At 43.4% G+C, this 17183-nt stretch overlaps 1 protein-coding gene across 9 annotated transcripts in view; it reads left to right on the top strand.

Moving 5' to 3' along the window:
* The window catches only part of LOC108155027 (polypyrimidine tract-binding protein 1), a 170654-nt gene that overhangs the window by 79878 nt on the left and 73593 nt on the right, over positions 1-17183 (top strand). For 2 of the 9 annotated variants that reach the window (XM_017285586.2, XM_017285585.2), the window contains exons 1-2: positions 6475-6673; positions 8692-9273. The exons of 6 other annotated variants lie outside the window; for them this stretch is intronic. Coding sequence is in view for 2 of the 3 variants with exons in the window: in XM_017285585.2 (XP_017141074.1) it covers positions 9271-9273 (3 nt within the window). In the remaining variant the exon portion in view is untranslated. Of the gene's footprint in view, positions 1-6448; positions 6674-8691; positions 9274-10507; positions 16602-17183 lie in introns of those variants that run through there. One more of the 9 variants, XM_033388560.1, reaches the window with a different exon arrangement.

The raw sequence follows: 17183 nt of genomic DNA, 5'->3' as shown, positions 1-17183 counted from the left end.
GTCATCGATGACGATGCCATAGCTTTGGAGCTCTCTCATGTTGATGCAACAATAACAAAGCGATTTTTATGCACAGACTCGCTCTGTCTCTCTCTCTCTCGCGACAGTTTTAATGCTACTAAAAAGCGTGAATGGTGGCGGGGGGAGGGGGCGGAGGCTGACAAAGCTAAAACCATACCGTACCGTACCTCACGGTTTACGGACTAAACTCAAGGATAAAGGTTCTTAAAAACACAACAACAACAAAATCGGGATAAACAGAAATTGCCGCTAAATGAAATTTATTTTTATTAGTGAAAAAACTCATGGCCCCCGCTCTCCAACCGATTTGCATGGCGAAGTGCATTTAGGGGTTTTTTTTCCACGTCAGCGAGTGTTTTTTATGTCAATCCTGATTGGGAGCTTTAATTTCAAGTGGATGAAATCCGCAAAAAATTGTAATTTTATCATTGAATATTTTATACACTAAAAGGTAGATTAAACAGGATAGATTTATGCCTATAAAAAGGGATTTTTGCATATTATTTTTAATAAATATTACCAGCGCTTCCTGCGTCTGTTCTCCTCATTACCAAAAAAATATCAAGATGTGCTCGAGTCTCTTCAAAAACAATCTTTGGGGGACCCTTCTAGACATTGGGTTTTTTCTTTCTACTCTCTTGAAAGCCGTAGAATTTGCCCAGGAAAGGCCCCTTTTTCTCCTCAAACTCCTCTCTGGTGAGGTCGAATTGACTGCCCTGATCAGTCCTATTAGTATTGCTGTCCCTTCCCGCCCGATTGGCATTGTTTTTTCCTCTTGGACTTGTATTTTCCACTACCTCTGACCATGATTTTTGCCTTAGCCTTTGCCCTTATTACAATACATATTTTATTTGTTTTCCTTTGACACTTGTGCTTCAATCTTAAATGTGGAGAATATTGGCTTTTCTCTGACCCAAACTTAGCTGTGGGTGGAACCACAGTGGAACCCACTGTGTCAGATTAATTGCCTCAGTCAGTTCGAGTACTTATTTAATATGTAATTTTTGCTTTAAAGATGACCCGAACTTTGTTAAACTTTAAACAATAAACAATACAATCCAGTTGGAATGTTTTCCATAAAGATAAATGTGCCTCAAAACTACGATATCCGGCAATCATTTTATTAATTTAATTGAAATTGTTTATTTTATTTAAATATCTCCCATTTCTATTTTGTTATTTCTTTTACTGGAAGATTAAAAGTCTACGGGTATTATACGAGTATTTGGGATACAAAACTAATACTGTAGTTGTACATACAAATATGTTAGTTATTTAGCACGTTGTTTAATATAGAACCTAGTGTTCCTAGTGTTAGATTTGAATTAAATAGAAGCGACACACTTGAAACCAAATATTGAGATTTTGGTGCAAGTTTTGGCCATGAAAAGAAACTATTCTTGGTTATAGTATAACGGTGTTTTTTCTTCCTGTTATGCCAAAAATATTAGCTGTGTTGTGAAACTGTTTTGTGGGAAGAATAATACAGATTTTAAAAAATAGGTTTCGTTTTTTCAACATTTTCTTTAATGGAGAAATATTTTATTTATATTATTTTAGGTATAAAAAAATATGTTTCGTATTTTTCAAAATTTTTAATTAATTCACATATATTTTATTTAATTTCATAATTTCTTTAAAAGGTGTATACCGTAATGTGTGCTGAAAATAACTAAAATACTAATATAAAACTATTATTAACTTGGTATTCGGTTTTCTTCTTTACCTTTTTTTTTGTAGGACTCTTTAGAAAGAGGAAAAAAGCCCTAAATAGACTAAAATAGTAAACAGATCAAAATTGGGAATCTTTTGAATAAAACCTTGTTTTTCAGCAGAAAAATCTCTGGTTTTTAGTAACTTCCCATTAATATATCAGTAGAAATGGTCTAGAAAACATTCAGTCATAAAAAAGTCTCCTTTTTGCCCTAAAAGAAAGTAAAATCATAAATCGTAAATGTTTACCCTTAGCTTTATTGCCATCAAAATCCACCCAAGCGAACCGGCGAATATTCCCGGTCTTAACTCCAGCCGCAAGCGACCGTCAAAGTTTCATTAACATGTTTATTCCCATTTGATTAGTTCAATTAAAGCTTCGAGCGAGAACTTTGACGACACAAGTTCTGGGCTGTGGGTTCTCGGAGGGAGTTCTGGAGTTGATGATGGGGCTCATCAAGTCCTAGCGGAACAACAAGTTGATAATGTCTTAACTGTTGCTCCTTCCATGCGTCCTATGAGGCTTAACAGAAAGCTCTAGCCGAAGGAGCTTTCGCTTAACAGCCACTGTTACAAAAAAACTACCCCTCTTAGCATACGGAGCATACTACCCCTCACAACAACAAAGTTCTGCTACAGCTGTTGTATACACCCCTCCGTGAGGGGGTGGGTGGGCCACCCACTCGCACACACTCATAGACAATGGCCATTCGCATACCTACGCACAAATTTGCACCTTGGCGTCATGCGCGCTGCCCGCATTCGGAGTCTCGTGTTTCGCCGACCATCGGCACTCGGCCCAGTGACGTTCGGCAGCAGGGCGCCCTCGTGCTCGTGGCTGGTGGCTGGTGGCTCGTGCGTTTTCCGTGCTTCGGCATTTGGGCAGCGTGCTGCTGCCTCTGCCGCTGTTGCTGCTGCGACCGCCTCTATTGGGGATTGGGGGTGGTGGCCACGATGATGCTCACCTGAAAGCAGCCGACGAAGCTCTCGTTCCTTGTCGTGTGTTTCGTGTGTGTGTGTGTGTGTGTGCCACCCCATTTCCACCCCCCTGGCGCGCATTTCCGAAGCAGGTGTAACAATTATTATTTTCTCGTTGATTTTGCCATCGCTGCCCGCCTGACGTCGTCGTCGTCGTCGTTTTGCCTTTTTTCGCTTTTCCAACCCCTGCGCCTCCACTTTTTGTGGCCCCTTGCTACTTCCCCCCCTCCCACGCCTAGCGCTTTCGCTCTTTCTCTCTCTCTCTCTCTCTCTCTCTCTCTCTCATTCTCTGTCCCTCAATCTCTTGCTCTTGTGCACCCTTAGCGGGCAGCGGACTCGCTCGCACCACCTGGAGGAGGGGGCGCGCACGCATGGCGCATGCATTTGCTATCTCACATGGGGGAGCCCACCTATGTGTGTGTCCGAGTGTATCTGTGGGTGTGTGTGTGTGTGCCAGTAATGTTACTGCAACAATAGCCATTACAACAGCAGCAGAAGCAGCAGCAGCAGCACAGGTTGTGTGTCCTCTCGTGTGATTTGGCACGAAGGTGAAAGCATAAGCATCCATGCCGCCCCCCACTCAGGCCACGATCCTCGAAAGTCTTATACTCTTATACTCTAATATTTATACGAGTATAACAGCGCTATAGGAAACACGTTGAATACGAATCATCCATGAACATTCTGAGAATAATGACCGAAAGGCAATTGATAATTGCGCGCACCTGAGGAAGAGGAAAGAGGGAAAGGGGGAGAGAGAGAGAGGGAGAGACCAAGATCAAGATCAAGCCAGGCCTAAAACCAGCCAAGAATGTGTCCGAAGCGAAACAGCAGAGAAGAAGAATCAAAGAAGAGGCAACACTGAAATCAGAAACCGGCAGGTAACCAAACAACAGCTGAGAGCGAGAGCCAGTGCGAGAGAGGCAGAGGGAGTGAGAGCCAAAGGCAGGGGCACAGTGTGCTACGTGCTGCTCCGAAGGCATTCCTCCGCTTTTCGGAGTCGCTGCCCGCAGGAGAAATGCTGCCGATGTCGATGTCGATGCCGATGCCGAAGTCGAAGCCGACGCCACGGGGCCGAGAGCATCCCCGGGTGGGTTCGGGGCGGACGACGACTCGGTTTGGTCGGTTCTTCGGTCGGTCGGTCGGTCGGTGTCGTTGTCGGTCGGGCGTCCGGTTCTCTGGGCCTTTCCACTGTTGCTTTATTTTGGTTAACACGCGTCGCTGCCGCTGCTGCTGCCTCCGCTGGCGTCGACGCAACAGATTCAATCTGACGGAGGCAGCGACGTTGCGCTGCTGCCGCTGCCGCTGCCGCTGCCGCTGCTGCTGCTGCTGCTGACGACTCCGAAACAAAAAGGTATATTACCTTAGAATGCCAGTCGTTCTTACTTCAGTCTTCGTACAGTCTTTGCTTTAACCCGTTCCAACTCTGTCCGCCGTTCGTTCGTACGCTCTCGCTAGCAGCAGGCCCCGTTGTGCGCTCCATAGGAAGTCACACACCATACACTACAGTAGAACAGCAACAGCAGCAGCAGCAGCGGTCGCTTCTTCGTCTGTGTTCCACCACCACCACCACCACACCACACCACACCATCATCATTATTATCATCATCAGCAGTAGCCGGGAGTCGAAGTAGCCGTCGCAGTCGCCGTCGTCGTCGCAGCCAGCGCATCCACTACTACATTCACATTCATAACATCACAAACCACCACCACCTCCGCTACCGTTGACGTTGCCGCCGCTGCCGCCATCATCATCTCTTCTACTTCTACCACCACCACCGCCGCTGCCGCCGAGCCGCCGTCGCCACCGACAAGAACAAGAACAACAGTAACAGCAGCAGGAGCAGCAGAAGCAGCAGTAGCAGAAGCAGCAGTAGCAGCAGCACCCACTCACACACACACACACACACACACACTCGCACGCACGCACACAATCGGGCGCACGGGAGTCTCTCCTCTCCACTCACTCACGAAAATTTCAATATCCAAATCAAAGTCGAGTTCAAATCGAAAACAGCCGCAACACCAGCAACAACGTACATCGCACACAGCACGCGGATAATGATAAAAAGAAAATAACGAACGCCGCCAAAACGCCGATACGCCGCCACGCCAAGACCCAAAAAAAAAACACCTCCAAGTCTAAGACTAGCACCCAGTCGACGATATCCGGATCAGTCAGTAGTAGCATCCCCAACGAAATAGTCAGCCAAGTTAACCCCCGGAAACGAAACGCGTAACACTCGAACAAGACGCTCAACTCAATGCTAAAACGCTAAAAAACAATCAGTTTAAACAATTTAAACAATTATTAAAACAGTTCTTGCCGGTTCTTCAATCTTTCGCTCGCCCTCTCGCCCTCCTCTCGTTCTGTGGAGTAGTTTTCACTTTTTTGCGCGTGTGACTTAAAACTTTCAACCAAAATTAAAACACAAAAAACTCTTCGTATCTGAAATCTGAATCTTCAGTGTATATTCTCGCACCTCGCTCTACTACACTACACAACAACAACAAATGTAAGCAAAAAAGAAAAAAAAACAAAAAACAAAAAATGAGTAAAGAAAAAACCAAAATTATTAAAAAGAAATATTTTGTGCTCACAAACACACACACACACACACACTCGTAAAGAAGAAATGTTGAAAATAACAATAAAACGAAACCAGAAAGAATAAAAAGCCAAAACCAAAGCCAAAGAATTGCCAAGCAAAAGTTCGTTGCTCGAGACTGTCTCTCCCTCTCGCTCCTCGAGTCCGATCCCCATTAATGATATTCTCATCATTTCTTATACGCCACTCACTCCTCCTCTCTTTCTCTTTCTCTCTCTCTGCTTCTGCTTCTCTGTTGGTCTGGCAATAGGCCCGGCAAAACACACACGGCAGGGCCCAGAGCCAGGGCCAACAAAGAAACACGTTTTCGGTGAACGAAAAGAACTTGAAGCAAAACACGAAAACGAAACAAAACCACAAAAAAGAAACGAAAATACACACAAAAAGCAGGCAAAAAACAAAAAAAAAAAAAGAGCAGACGTAGCGCGTCGTCGGGGGCGCTCTTCCTTGAGAGCCCAGAGCCCAGAGGCCAGAACTCGATGCCATAAAAACTTATGGGCCAACGTTCCAATAGGAACCAGAGCCAGAGCCACTGACTCTCTTGGCCACTTGTCGCTGGCTCTTTAGGCTTTGCCTCTAAGTACGCTTCCGAATAATTCCCGTAGTTTATTTTTATTGTTGTAATTACACGTCTCTCCACGGGTCGCTCCGCTGGGGAGCGCGCGCGGGGGGTGGGGAGGGGGCAAGGAGCCCAAGAATTTCAGCCCACGCGGCATTTCTCGCACGGCGAAACTCTTCTTTCTGGCCGCTTGGCAACGCCGCTGTCTGTCTGCCTGCCATCGGAGTTGCTTCTATTTTTTTTTTTGCGCCAGCCAAAAGTGTGACTCAATTACAACAGCAACAAAAATACAAAAATAGAAACCGGTAAAGGTAAAGAAATTTTTGTGCGTGTGTTAATCAAAGAGAAAGAGAAACATGAGAGAGAGAGAAAGAGAACGCTGTGCTGTGCTCTTTCACAAAAAAAAAAAAAAAACGTGTTTTATTCCCCAAATAAAAAATAAAATCACACAAAAACACTTGAAGCTCACACATAAAAAAAACACACTCACGCCCACACACAAGAGCCAGGGCACAAAATATTCCAAAACGCGAAATATTGCAACCTTTTTGTTTTGCTTTTGTTCCAGAGCCATAATTACAAGATCCGCCACAACAACAACAACAGCAAACAACAACAATAAACAGCATAACAATCTCCAATAACAGATAAACGAATAAATACAAAAAAATCGCCAAGCAAATCAAAATAAATATAAAAAAAACCGCAACAAAAACTCGAAAACTGAAAAAAAATTAAACAAACCTTCACTTCATCTCCTACTTGAACGACTCTCTGACTCGACACTCGATTGGTAATAAGAGCAAATTATTATTAAATATTCATGCCCATTGTGTCTCCCCCCCTCCCCCGTTTTGTGTTTTGTTTCTTATTTTGTGCATTTTATAATAGTTCGTTATTTAATTTTTGCCCATTTTTTGCTTCTTTTTTTTTGTTTGTGAGTCATTTCTTTGGGTTTTTTGAATTGGCAAAAATAAAAGGAAAAACACTCGAAAATTCGGTGCATAAATTGTATCAAAATTGATTTGGACAGCTTTTCATTTCGAAATGGAGTTTATTTAATTTATATTTGTTAAACGTATTTCCTCGCATTAAATTTAATCACACTTTAAAAAATTTCTGTCGTTTCTTTGGCCAGAAGCAGAAATAGAAAACAGAAAACAGACAAACAGCCAAATGAAATAAACCAGCTTAAAGAAAAGTAAAAGGCCCAAAAGCGAAAAGAATCTCTTGGTATTTTTCTAAAAACCCCAAAGTACCCCTTCCCGAACCCCCGACCCATCGCTACCCCACCATCAAAGCATTACAGAACAAAAAAAACGGCACAAAATAAGAAACAAAACGCAAGAGAGAAAAAAGTGGCAAATTGTTGCTCGAATCAGAAGAATTTCCCATAAAAACCCAGAGAGAGCAGTATTTAAAAAAATATATAAAAAATTTAAGATTTGCAAAAGATATTTACAAAAAAACAAAAAAAACCAAAAGATCCTGTTGAGACAAACAAAAAAATAATTGTGAATTTTATATAAATTTATATATCCATATATCTATATAAATATATATATTTACGTGTGTGTTTGGTTGTTAATTTTGAGCGTAATTTAAAAGTGGTGTCAGGGGGGGAAAATCAATTAGGAAAAGGTGATAAACAGAACAGAGAAAGGCCACCCGCTCCCCCCAAGGAAAGGTTGTTGAATTGAAAATTAAGTATAGATGTATTTACAAGAAGCGAAATAGCGACATATCAGCATCAAAGAAAGGAAAACCAAAGGAAAACCAAGGGAAAAGGAAAAGCAATCGGCAAGCAAAAGATGAGGAGAATCAAACAGAGGAAGTAGAAATCAAAAGAAATAGCTAAATAAATATTGATATTACAGAAATAGCACCCCCAGATGACCCCAATCCCCCCCCGTCTGCAGAACATAAGTGTCTAAGGGATAAAGGATACAAGATAGTCAATTTGTAAACCATAAGCAAGCAGCGTCAATCAGAGGGAGAGTACCAATCAATCAATCAAACAATCAAATCAAATCACAAGAAGAGATTTTTATCCTAGAATTCCTAGCATATTTAAGGGTTAAGGGCTAAGTGGGGGTAAGTTTTAAAGGGATCGCCGGGTCAAATCAAATGCCTCGATCGACAAGAGTACGCGTTTTGACAATCACACGAAATTAGCGTATTTCATATATACACATCGGATCGGATATATATACCCCATATATATGATCAATATATATATCTATATCTATATCTATATCTATATACATCTTCTACAACTGTATCTGTAGGATACTATATTTATAAAGAACTTTTATGCTAGCTTTAGCACAATCTAATCAAATCGAATCGATCTAACGATCCAACCTCGTGCGAAACCTTTTACTATATATGTACTACGACAATCTCTCTCCCTCAAACAATCAATCTAACAATCAATCTTAACAATCTCCGAAGAACGGTTTTCAAAACTTTATAGATCTCTAAAACCCACACAAACAAATAATCGAAACCTCCTCCAGTAGTGATATACGATATAGGAAAACACACACCCACACCCACAAACAATTTGTACTAGAAGATATATACGCTTAAGATACGCTCAAAATCCAATCGAAAACCGTAGATGCATAGCAAAAGTTGTTAGCGTTTATTTCTGTGGTGTGTTCTGTTGTCCGGCACGGGGATTCTCTCACTCGAATCGTAGCAACAATTTGCGTAAGGCTTTAGGAAACCAATTGGCATTCAAATAAAAACAAAATATATATCAAATATATACAATATATATATATATATCTAATCATATTTAAACAGAAACAAAAAAAGTAACACCAGAGCTCATATCCAATCCCTACACATCCTGTGCTAAGAGTCCTGTCCCAAAAGCCTCAAGAAATTACCAAAAAAAAAAAAAAAAACAAACACAACAACAAATCATCAAAAAAACTAATCGAAACGGGCCAAGAAAATTAATTAAACAAACAAACAACAACAAAAAAAGTGCACAAAAAACCTTCAACAAAGAAAAAACCAAAAACTGAATCAGCTGAGATATTTTTTAATCAAGATTTGTTGCCAATAAAATCTGTCATCATTGCCGCGTTAACAGAAACCACGGCGTCAGCAGCGATTGCAGCGCTAAGTATCAGCAGCAGCTCTCAAGCATCGCTAGCCGTTAACGCCTCCACGACCACGCCCCTAGCGAACGCACCGCCGGTGGCACCTCCATCAGCGACTGCGTCAGCGTCTCCAGCAGCAGCAGCAGCGGCAGTTGGAGTCCCTGCCACCACACCAGCAGCAGCAGCAGCAGTGTCGCCGCTAACGGTAAAGAGCGAAATCGCCACATCCGATTCAGCAGCCGAGTCCGAGTCCTCCCCTATACAAGATTTAATCATGGTAAGCGCCGCCCAAAATCAAAATCAAGAATCCAAGAAACAAATCCGAAAAAATACCAAAAGAATACCGCAAAATTAATACCAAGAAAAAAAAAAGAATACCAATATAGAAAGTGAAAATCTCTGAGAGACGCAAGACGTTTTGAGTTTGTCCTTAAAGCCATACCATACCATATGCCCCATGTGACACATGGGATTTGCTCAGTCTATGAATAACTAAATATACTATATATAACCATCCATCCATCCATATATAAAGATACCACTGCAAAATACTGCAAAATTAATAATACCGAATTGTACAGTTTATGCAAAAAGCCAACTACTTGCTATATTCCTCTACTCTTAACCAAGTATTTTTTTTTTGGTTGGTTACATCTCTCACTCTCTCTCTATCTCTCTCTCACTCTGCTGATGTCTTTACTATAATCTCTCTCTTTCTCTCTCTCTCTGTCCCTCTTCGAAAGACGGTGTCAATGGTTTTGGGATCTTAATTTTATGTTTTGAATATTGTAAAATACTTGCTTTTGATTGGTTTTTTTTTGGGTCGTGGGTTCGAGAACTAGTTTAAGTTTTGTTTTAATGATCTCTCTCTTTCGTGCCTTTCTTCTGTAAATAGTTTTTAGTGTTATGTTCTGTTGCCAGCCCAAAAGCCATTGACATTCCAACGATGCTAAAAGCTGAAACTTTCTCGGCTTCTTCTCAAGAATTCTTACTCTCTCTCTATCTCTCTCTGTTTCTTTATGTCTATCTCTCACTACTGTTCTACTGTTCCAATTGTAGATTTATCTATCCACTCGTAGCGCTCGCTAAACTCGCTATCCACTGCCAAAACTCGAATCACTTCCTGTAGTCTCTCTCTCTCTCTCTCCCCTTCTCTCTTACTCTCTCTCTCTCTCTTGTTACCCCCTCCCTACCCACAGAAACCATTTATAATTTTAACAGAAATCTTAGGTAACCTCCGACCTTGTTCGCGCCACCAAACCACAGAAAATACTAAAAAAAAAAAAATACTGACTGAAACGAGGAACAAATATTTTCAGTTAATTTTTTGTGTTTTTTGTAGAAATGAAATTTTGTTTGCCTTTGAGTCCATGAATTTTTTGTGTTTTTGCCAATTCAAAAAATAAAAACAGAAAACCAAAAAAATACCACAAAAATACCAAACAAAAATACCAAACAAAAAATACCACAAATAATCTGAATAGAGCAAAAACCCTTCACACCACGCACAGCAAATGCAATTGTTGCACGCACCGCCGTCCACGCATCCGCATCCACATCCGCATCTGCAGCATCCGGCGGCAGCCGCGACTGCAGCAGCCACCTATCAGGCCTACCCCACGCCGGCCATGCAGACCAGCATCGTTGCCGTCCACCAGCAGCACCAACAGCAGCAGCAGCAGCAGCAGCAGCACCACCAACAACAGCAGCAGGCGGCCGTCTTTCATCAGCAGGTGGCGGTGGCCCAGGCCCAAGCCCAGGCCCAGGCCCAGGCCCAGGCGCAGCATCAACAGCAGCTCCAGCAGCAGTACCACTACCAGGCACAGGCCCAGGCCCAGGCCCAGGCACAGGCCATGCTGCAGACGTACATGCAGCTGCAGGTGAACAACGTGAGTGTGGCCGCTGCACCGGCCACGCCCACCAAGTACCAGGCCGGGACCCAGGCTGTGGGGGCGGCAGCGGCAGCGCCACAGTTCTTTGCGGCGCCGAGCACGCCGCTCACGATCATACCGGCTGGGGCGGCGGCAGTGGCCGCCTCGGCGATGTTTGCCACGGCCGCCACGCCCACGTCCGCAGCAACGACACCGACCAACAATGTAAATAATACAGTTAATCTATCAGCCGTAACTAGAACTACTACCACTACTACTAAGCAGCCGCCTGCGGCTGCGGCTGCTGGCATCTGGGGCGCCGGCCTTGGCCTTGGCCTTGGCCCCGGCCATGGCGGCGGTGGTGCGCCCGTGCCCCTGCCCCTGCTCTCGCTGCTGGGGCCGGGACCACTGCAGCCATCGTCGCCGCCGCCGTCGCCATCGGCGGGCGGGGCCGGGGGCCGTGCCGCCACGGGATGCAGCAGCGCCAGCAGCGGCTGCAGTTCTGCATCTTCTGATTGTTCTATGCCATCGCCAACTTCACTACACTTATCTTCTCCTAAAAAGGTTTGTGTGTTCACTAAAAAAAAAACCAAAACTAAGAAAAGAAAATGATCTCTCTCTCCCTCTCTTTGGGAGTCTTTTTTTTCCCGCCAGTCATTTTCGTATCAAAGAAAAAGTAGCATTACTCTCTGTCTCTCTCTCTCTTTCCCTCTGTATCTATATCTATTTCTTACTATATCTTGTATCTTTCTCTCTAAAAACTGAAGCTTTTGCCTGCCATCCATATTTGTTGTAAATTCTGTAGATACATTTCTAGTAGAACAACTCTTCCATCATTCCATCCGTAGATAAATTGCTGTTGTTGTTGTTGTTGTAATTTGTTGTACATTTCTCTCTCCCCTGCCACCACCCCCGTCCCCTTTTTGTTAATTACTGATATCCGAGACGTATCTTTAAGTACGGATACCTTTAAGCTAGTGTCTAAGATATACGCCACTTACCAGTAGATTTTATAATTATATATATTTATTCACCACATAATAAATGCCACACCCATCCCATCCCAGACACTTCCTCGAAGGAGGAGTCGATTAAACGCCAATTAAATGAAATTATATATGAATATTCGAATACCGTGGATCCTTCTTCAGGCTGGATTCCTTCTTTCTGGCCCCACGCGCCACGTCCTTCGGGTTCAATGGCTCGTAATAAAATATTGTGCAACCTCGTGGCATACCAATGAGCCTCTGCCTTTGCCTTTGCTTGTGCCTCCCTTTTTTTGTATCGGGCCTGTAGGTATTCTGAGGGATTTTAAGGGTCTAAAAGCTGGACTTTGTTGCACCAAAAACGTACTGCGGGGTTTATTATGCCGCATTTTATCAGTCATAACTATCGCGCGTTCCAGGGGGCGAGCATTAACCGCAATTGTTTGGCTAGCACTTACGCTTTGTCCTGCCCGAGGACTCCTCCTATGCCTCCCACTCCTGCTGCTCCTCCTGCTGGCCACATGTGTCGGACCATATTGATTAGTTGGCGTTGAAAATGTCACTGCAATTTGTTGGCCGTCGACCAGAGACCAAAGAGAGAGACAGAGAGGAGAGGGAAAACTGCAGGCGCCAGAAGGCGAGCAAAAAGTGTGGCAGCTCCTGCGTTGTTTTTTTTTCTTTCTGTTTCTGGCCAGGACTCGGACTCGGAGTCGTAGTTGGACTAGTTTTTAGTTGTATTTCCCCAGTTGTGTGGTCGCGGCGGCGGCAGGCGGCGGTGGCCTCTGTGTCCTCCACGTGTGATGTATTGTGCCCCCACGTATATCCTGTGTTTTATGTGTCCTGCGCCTGTGTGTGTGTGTGTGTGTGTGTGGGTTTCTGCTTTGTTTGTGGAACGCAATCGGACAGGCGGCCAGTCTGCCACATTTAGTATCGATTTATCCGCTGCCCCAGACAGCTGCAAGAGTGTTAGACGCTGCAATTACCCCCCGTATTAATGTTTAAACTGTACTTAAATGACTCTATTATGGCCCTGCCACCCTCCCCGCCATTCAAGTTAAATTATCTGTAATTGATTTTGTTTAACATACGCCCCGCCGCGCCTCCATTTGGCACCCCCCGCCCCCACCCACAGCCCTGGACGGCCATGGAGTGCACATCCATTAGCCCCGATTTGCCCCAGTAATATGTTGAATTTTGCATTAGTTTTGTGGAATATTTCTGCCATCCATTAAATGCATTCGGACATGGAAATATTCCCACATTTCTGTGTGTAATTATAATTGTTATTGAGGTATTTCCTTGTTTGCTTCAAACAAAATACCACACACACAAATTGCAATTGCAATTGTAATGCGCTGTGAAAAATCATATTAAAATTTATTAATAAAACAGGAGCAGGGGGGAACCATGTGTATTTTTTGTCAACAGGCAACTGCCTAAGCAAATACCGAATGAAATAGAGCCTCCCACACTCCGGTGGATCCTTGGTGGGGAGGGGATGTGGGTGGTGTTGGGGGGGGGGATACAAACAACCGCCAAAGGTGCTAATAAAGCCCCCCGCAAAACCGCAGATAAATAAGGATATTGACAGAGCCACAGAGTGAGACATAAAAGATTCTACGCTGAGCTCCGAGGGTAAATAGAAAATGTTTTCAAATTAGGAAAATCTGCGTCGAGGAAAAAGCAATTCAAATAAACATATTAGCGGTGGAGTGGTGGGGCATTGGGGGGTGGGGCGTCCGCCTTTGAAGTGTCTTCTGCGTGGGGCATAGAGTGGGAGTTCTAATAAGCCGGGATTCTCTGCTCTCAAATAAATAAAGTTTTTAAATTTGAAAAAATTCATCAAACTTTCAAGCCAGCGTCCAAGTCGAACAAACAAGCGCCACTCGAAACCGAGGGGGTCAGGGGTCAACAAAATAATAATATAAAAAATATTACATTAATCCGTAATCGAAAAACTTGAACACGGATACGGGCCGGACATGGGGAGCAAACACGGCGGAAAAGTTTTGCCCCTTCGCGCCCTGGAAATTTTTTTTGTATATTAAGCGATTTACAAAAAAAAAAAAAGAAAGTGTTTTCCTTGTACAGAATTTTCAATTATTTTCGGGGTCCGGCAATAAAACAATTTGAAATTTAAATGCAGGCCGGAGACCTGCCAGGAGGAAAAAGTGTGTCAAGAAATGAGACAAGCAATATGTTGCCCCCCTCCCCCCCAAAAAAAAAGAACAAGAGCAGGGGTGTAGAGGGGGGCAGCGGGGTAGAGCTGCCATCAAACTGAGATGAGAAAATAAAATTCAATAAACTCTTGTTAAGCACGGAGCAGAAGCGACAGCAGGGACAGCAGGGTAGGTGGTGGTTGGGGGCAGCAGGACACAGCAAGGACAACGTTTTAAATATTGACAGCTCCCAAAAGGAGCCGTCCTGCCACTCGATGACGAGGCTGTCGAGTAAATAGATAAATCAACCCTAGAGACATGTACACCGAGCACACATTTTTGCATTGATCAAATGCTGCTTTTGGGGAAACCGAATGGGGACAAAGCATTGTGATGGTCGTAGTCTTACCCTGCTTCAGAGAAATATGCCTCATTCGCAGACCTTCTCTCTGAAGAATAAATCTCGCAGCCATCCAGGCAGTCGATGGTCCTGCAAGTGTATCCAATGCTTCGCCTTTTACCGGCTCGATGGGTCCTTGTCTTGTGGATTATGAATTTGCTTCATTCTTTTCGAATCGATTTCCATAGCATACTTTTTGGGGCCTCCGAAGTCTGTCCCTCGGCTGGTCTTGGGCTCTCACAATTGCGCTAATCAGACAGGACTTGGATCTTCGATTCGGTACGGAGGAGTTTCCTTGGCTTGGGTTTCGATAAGGATGTGGGGAATCCCCCCTCCGCCCCCCCAGCCCCCTCTCACCGCGGTGGCTGCCTGTCGCTGACAAACAAATTAAAAAGTTATGACTAAAAACGTTTCTCGCCCGCTGCCCGGCAAATGAAATGAAATGCTGTACGTGCACCCTCCACCCCCCTCCACTCCACTCCGCTCCGGCACGGCGGCTCTGCTCCGCTTTCTGTTCTGTGCTCGAGAAAATGCCGTTGGCTAAATTTAAATTGCTTTTGTTGCGCTTTTGTAGTTGGCTGCACTTGCGATGTTCCTTCAGAGGCTTTCCATCTCCAACTACCGCTCCTCCTCCTCCTGTTGCTGCCGCTGATGATGATTTTCCTTTTTGCGCGCAAGTTTTCTTTGTTGTTTGCACAAATAGTTTTTTGTCGCCAGCCCGCCCGCCCGCTGGACGATTTTCCTTTTTGAATAGCAGGCGGCGCGTGAACAGAAAAAAAAAATAAAAATGGACGAAGATTTTCCAAAACTAAATCACAGCAAAAGAAGCAAAAGAAATGCACGGAGTACTCGTAAGTTTTTGCAGTTAAACGTCCGGGGCTAAGCGCATTAAATCCGAAAGTTCCTCCTCCTCCTCCTCCTCCTCCTCCTTTTTTTTCGCGGACAGAACTTTGGAAATCATTAAAAGCTTAAACGAGAGTAAGAGAACCACCGAGAGCCAGAGCTCGGGAATATGAATATGAATATGAATATTGAATGTGTGGCTGACGGAAGGAAGGACTCTCTGACTCCCTGACTGACTGACTGGCAAGCCATTAAAACCAAACACGCTGTGCGGCTAGGGCACCCCCTTCAGCCCCCCCACCCCTAAGCCAACTTGTGGGGTTGTAACTTTGGCTTTTACGAGCACACAAAATGTTTGCCCTCCAGTGCACTAATCCGGCATGAGCACACGTGGAGTCCTGGGCGGGCACTCACTCAAACTCAAACTAGAAACGACAGAAAACTAACTTATTAATATGCAATGCACACTTTGTTGCTGTATTAATTGCAATATTAAATTTCCACTAATACTCGCTTAGCAGAAGGTCTAGTCGTGCCACACACAATCCACTCTGCCACTGCCACTGCCACACTCTGCCGTCTAACCCGTAACAAAAAAGTTGTGCCGCAACTTTTGGCGGAGTAAAAGTGAGTTGAAAAACACCTAGAAACCAAGTAATTATTACATGTTTACGTGCGCCAGGGTCCGCCGTGCCCCGTGCCCCGTGCCCCGTGCCCCGTGCCCCTTACCGTGTCCTGTGTGTGTGTGTCTGTGCTTCATTCGGCATGCGGCACGAGTGCGCTGAAAAGCGATACTAATGATAAGTTTCGCCTGCTGCCTGCTGCCTGCCACGAAATGAACTCAATTTGCTACGTTTTGCATTACCATCCCCCACTCCCTCCCCCTCCACTCTCCACTGCCCCCCCGCACCGCTGGCGCGCGGACATCATTTCCATATGCGTCAGGTCCTCTCGTGCAGCGTTTCGGTTTCGGTTGCCCGCAGCTTGATGTATGTGGCAGAGGAAAATGCTGCGTCTGGCAGCTGGAAATTGCACTGAACAAATGCACCCACCAAAAAAAGAAGCATATAAATAAATCCTTAAAAGGTGTGCATCAGTGAGCCGCAGGAGCAAAGGAGCGTCAGAGCCAAAAACAGAACCAGAGCCAGAGCCAGAGCCTGCCATCGATGCCAGACATAATGTGGGCGCGAGTTTTGAAGTTAACCAAAAACGCACACACTCCCCCCTCCCCTGCCCCACACTCTTTGGGAGGAAAAGCACTGAAATTTAAATATTTCGACTTGGATTTAACGCCTTTATGGCATTTCCTGCGAGAGGGGAAAAAGTGAAAAGAAACATTTTTTCACTTAGATTTTTTTTTGAATTATTTTTTACTTTGAGAAAAAATATATTTTATGTTCCACATAAATATATTTCATATTTAATTATTAAAATGATTAAATTTATTCTATATTTTAATAAAATATTTTCATATATAAATTAAAGATATTTCATATTTATAATTATGGTGTTTTTTTTTTAAATAATTTTTTGTCGATATATATTTGGTACATTAAGAAATATATTTCATTTTTCAATCATTTCAATCTCATTTCAATTTCAATCATTCAATCATTTTTCAATATTCAACTATAAATATGAAAATATTAGGTATTTTCTATGTTTAAATTAAATATTTTCCAGATTTAAATGAATGTATTCTATATTTTAATGAAATATTTTCTATATTTGAAAGAAATATGTTCTATATTTTAATGAAATATTTTCTAAATTAAAATGAAATATTTTCTATATTTATATGAAATATTTTCTTATTTGGATAGAATATTTTCATATTTAAAATGAATATATTTATTATTTTAGCTAAATATATTTATACCTAAATTATATATTTGCGTAGAAATATATTCGTATTTCAAATAAATATA

Source organism: Drosophila miranda, chromosome 2 (genome assembly GCF_003369915.1).
Source record: "Drosophila miranda strain MSH22 chromosome 2, D.miranda_PacBio2.1, whole genome shotgun sequence".
Taxonomy (NCBI): Eukaryota; Metazoa; Arthropoda; class Insecta; order Diptera; family Drosophilidae; genus Drosophila; species Drosophila miranda.
This window is presented reverse-complemented; position numbering and strand designations above follow the sequence as displayed.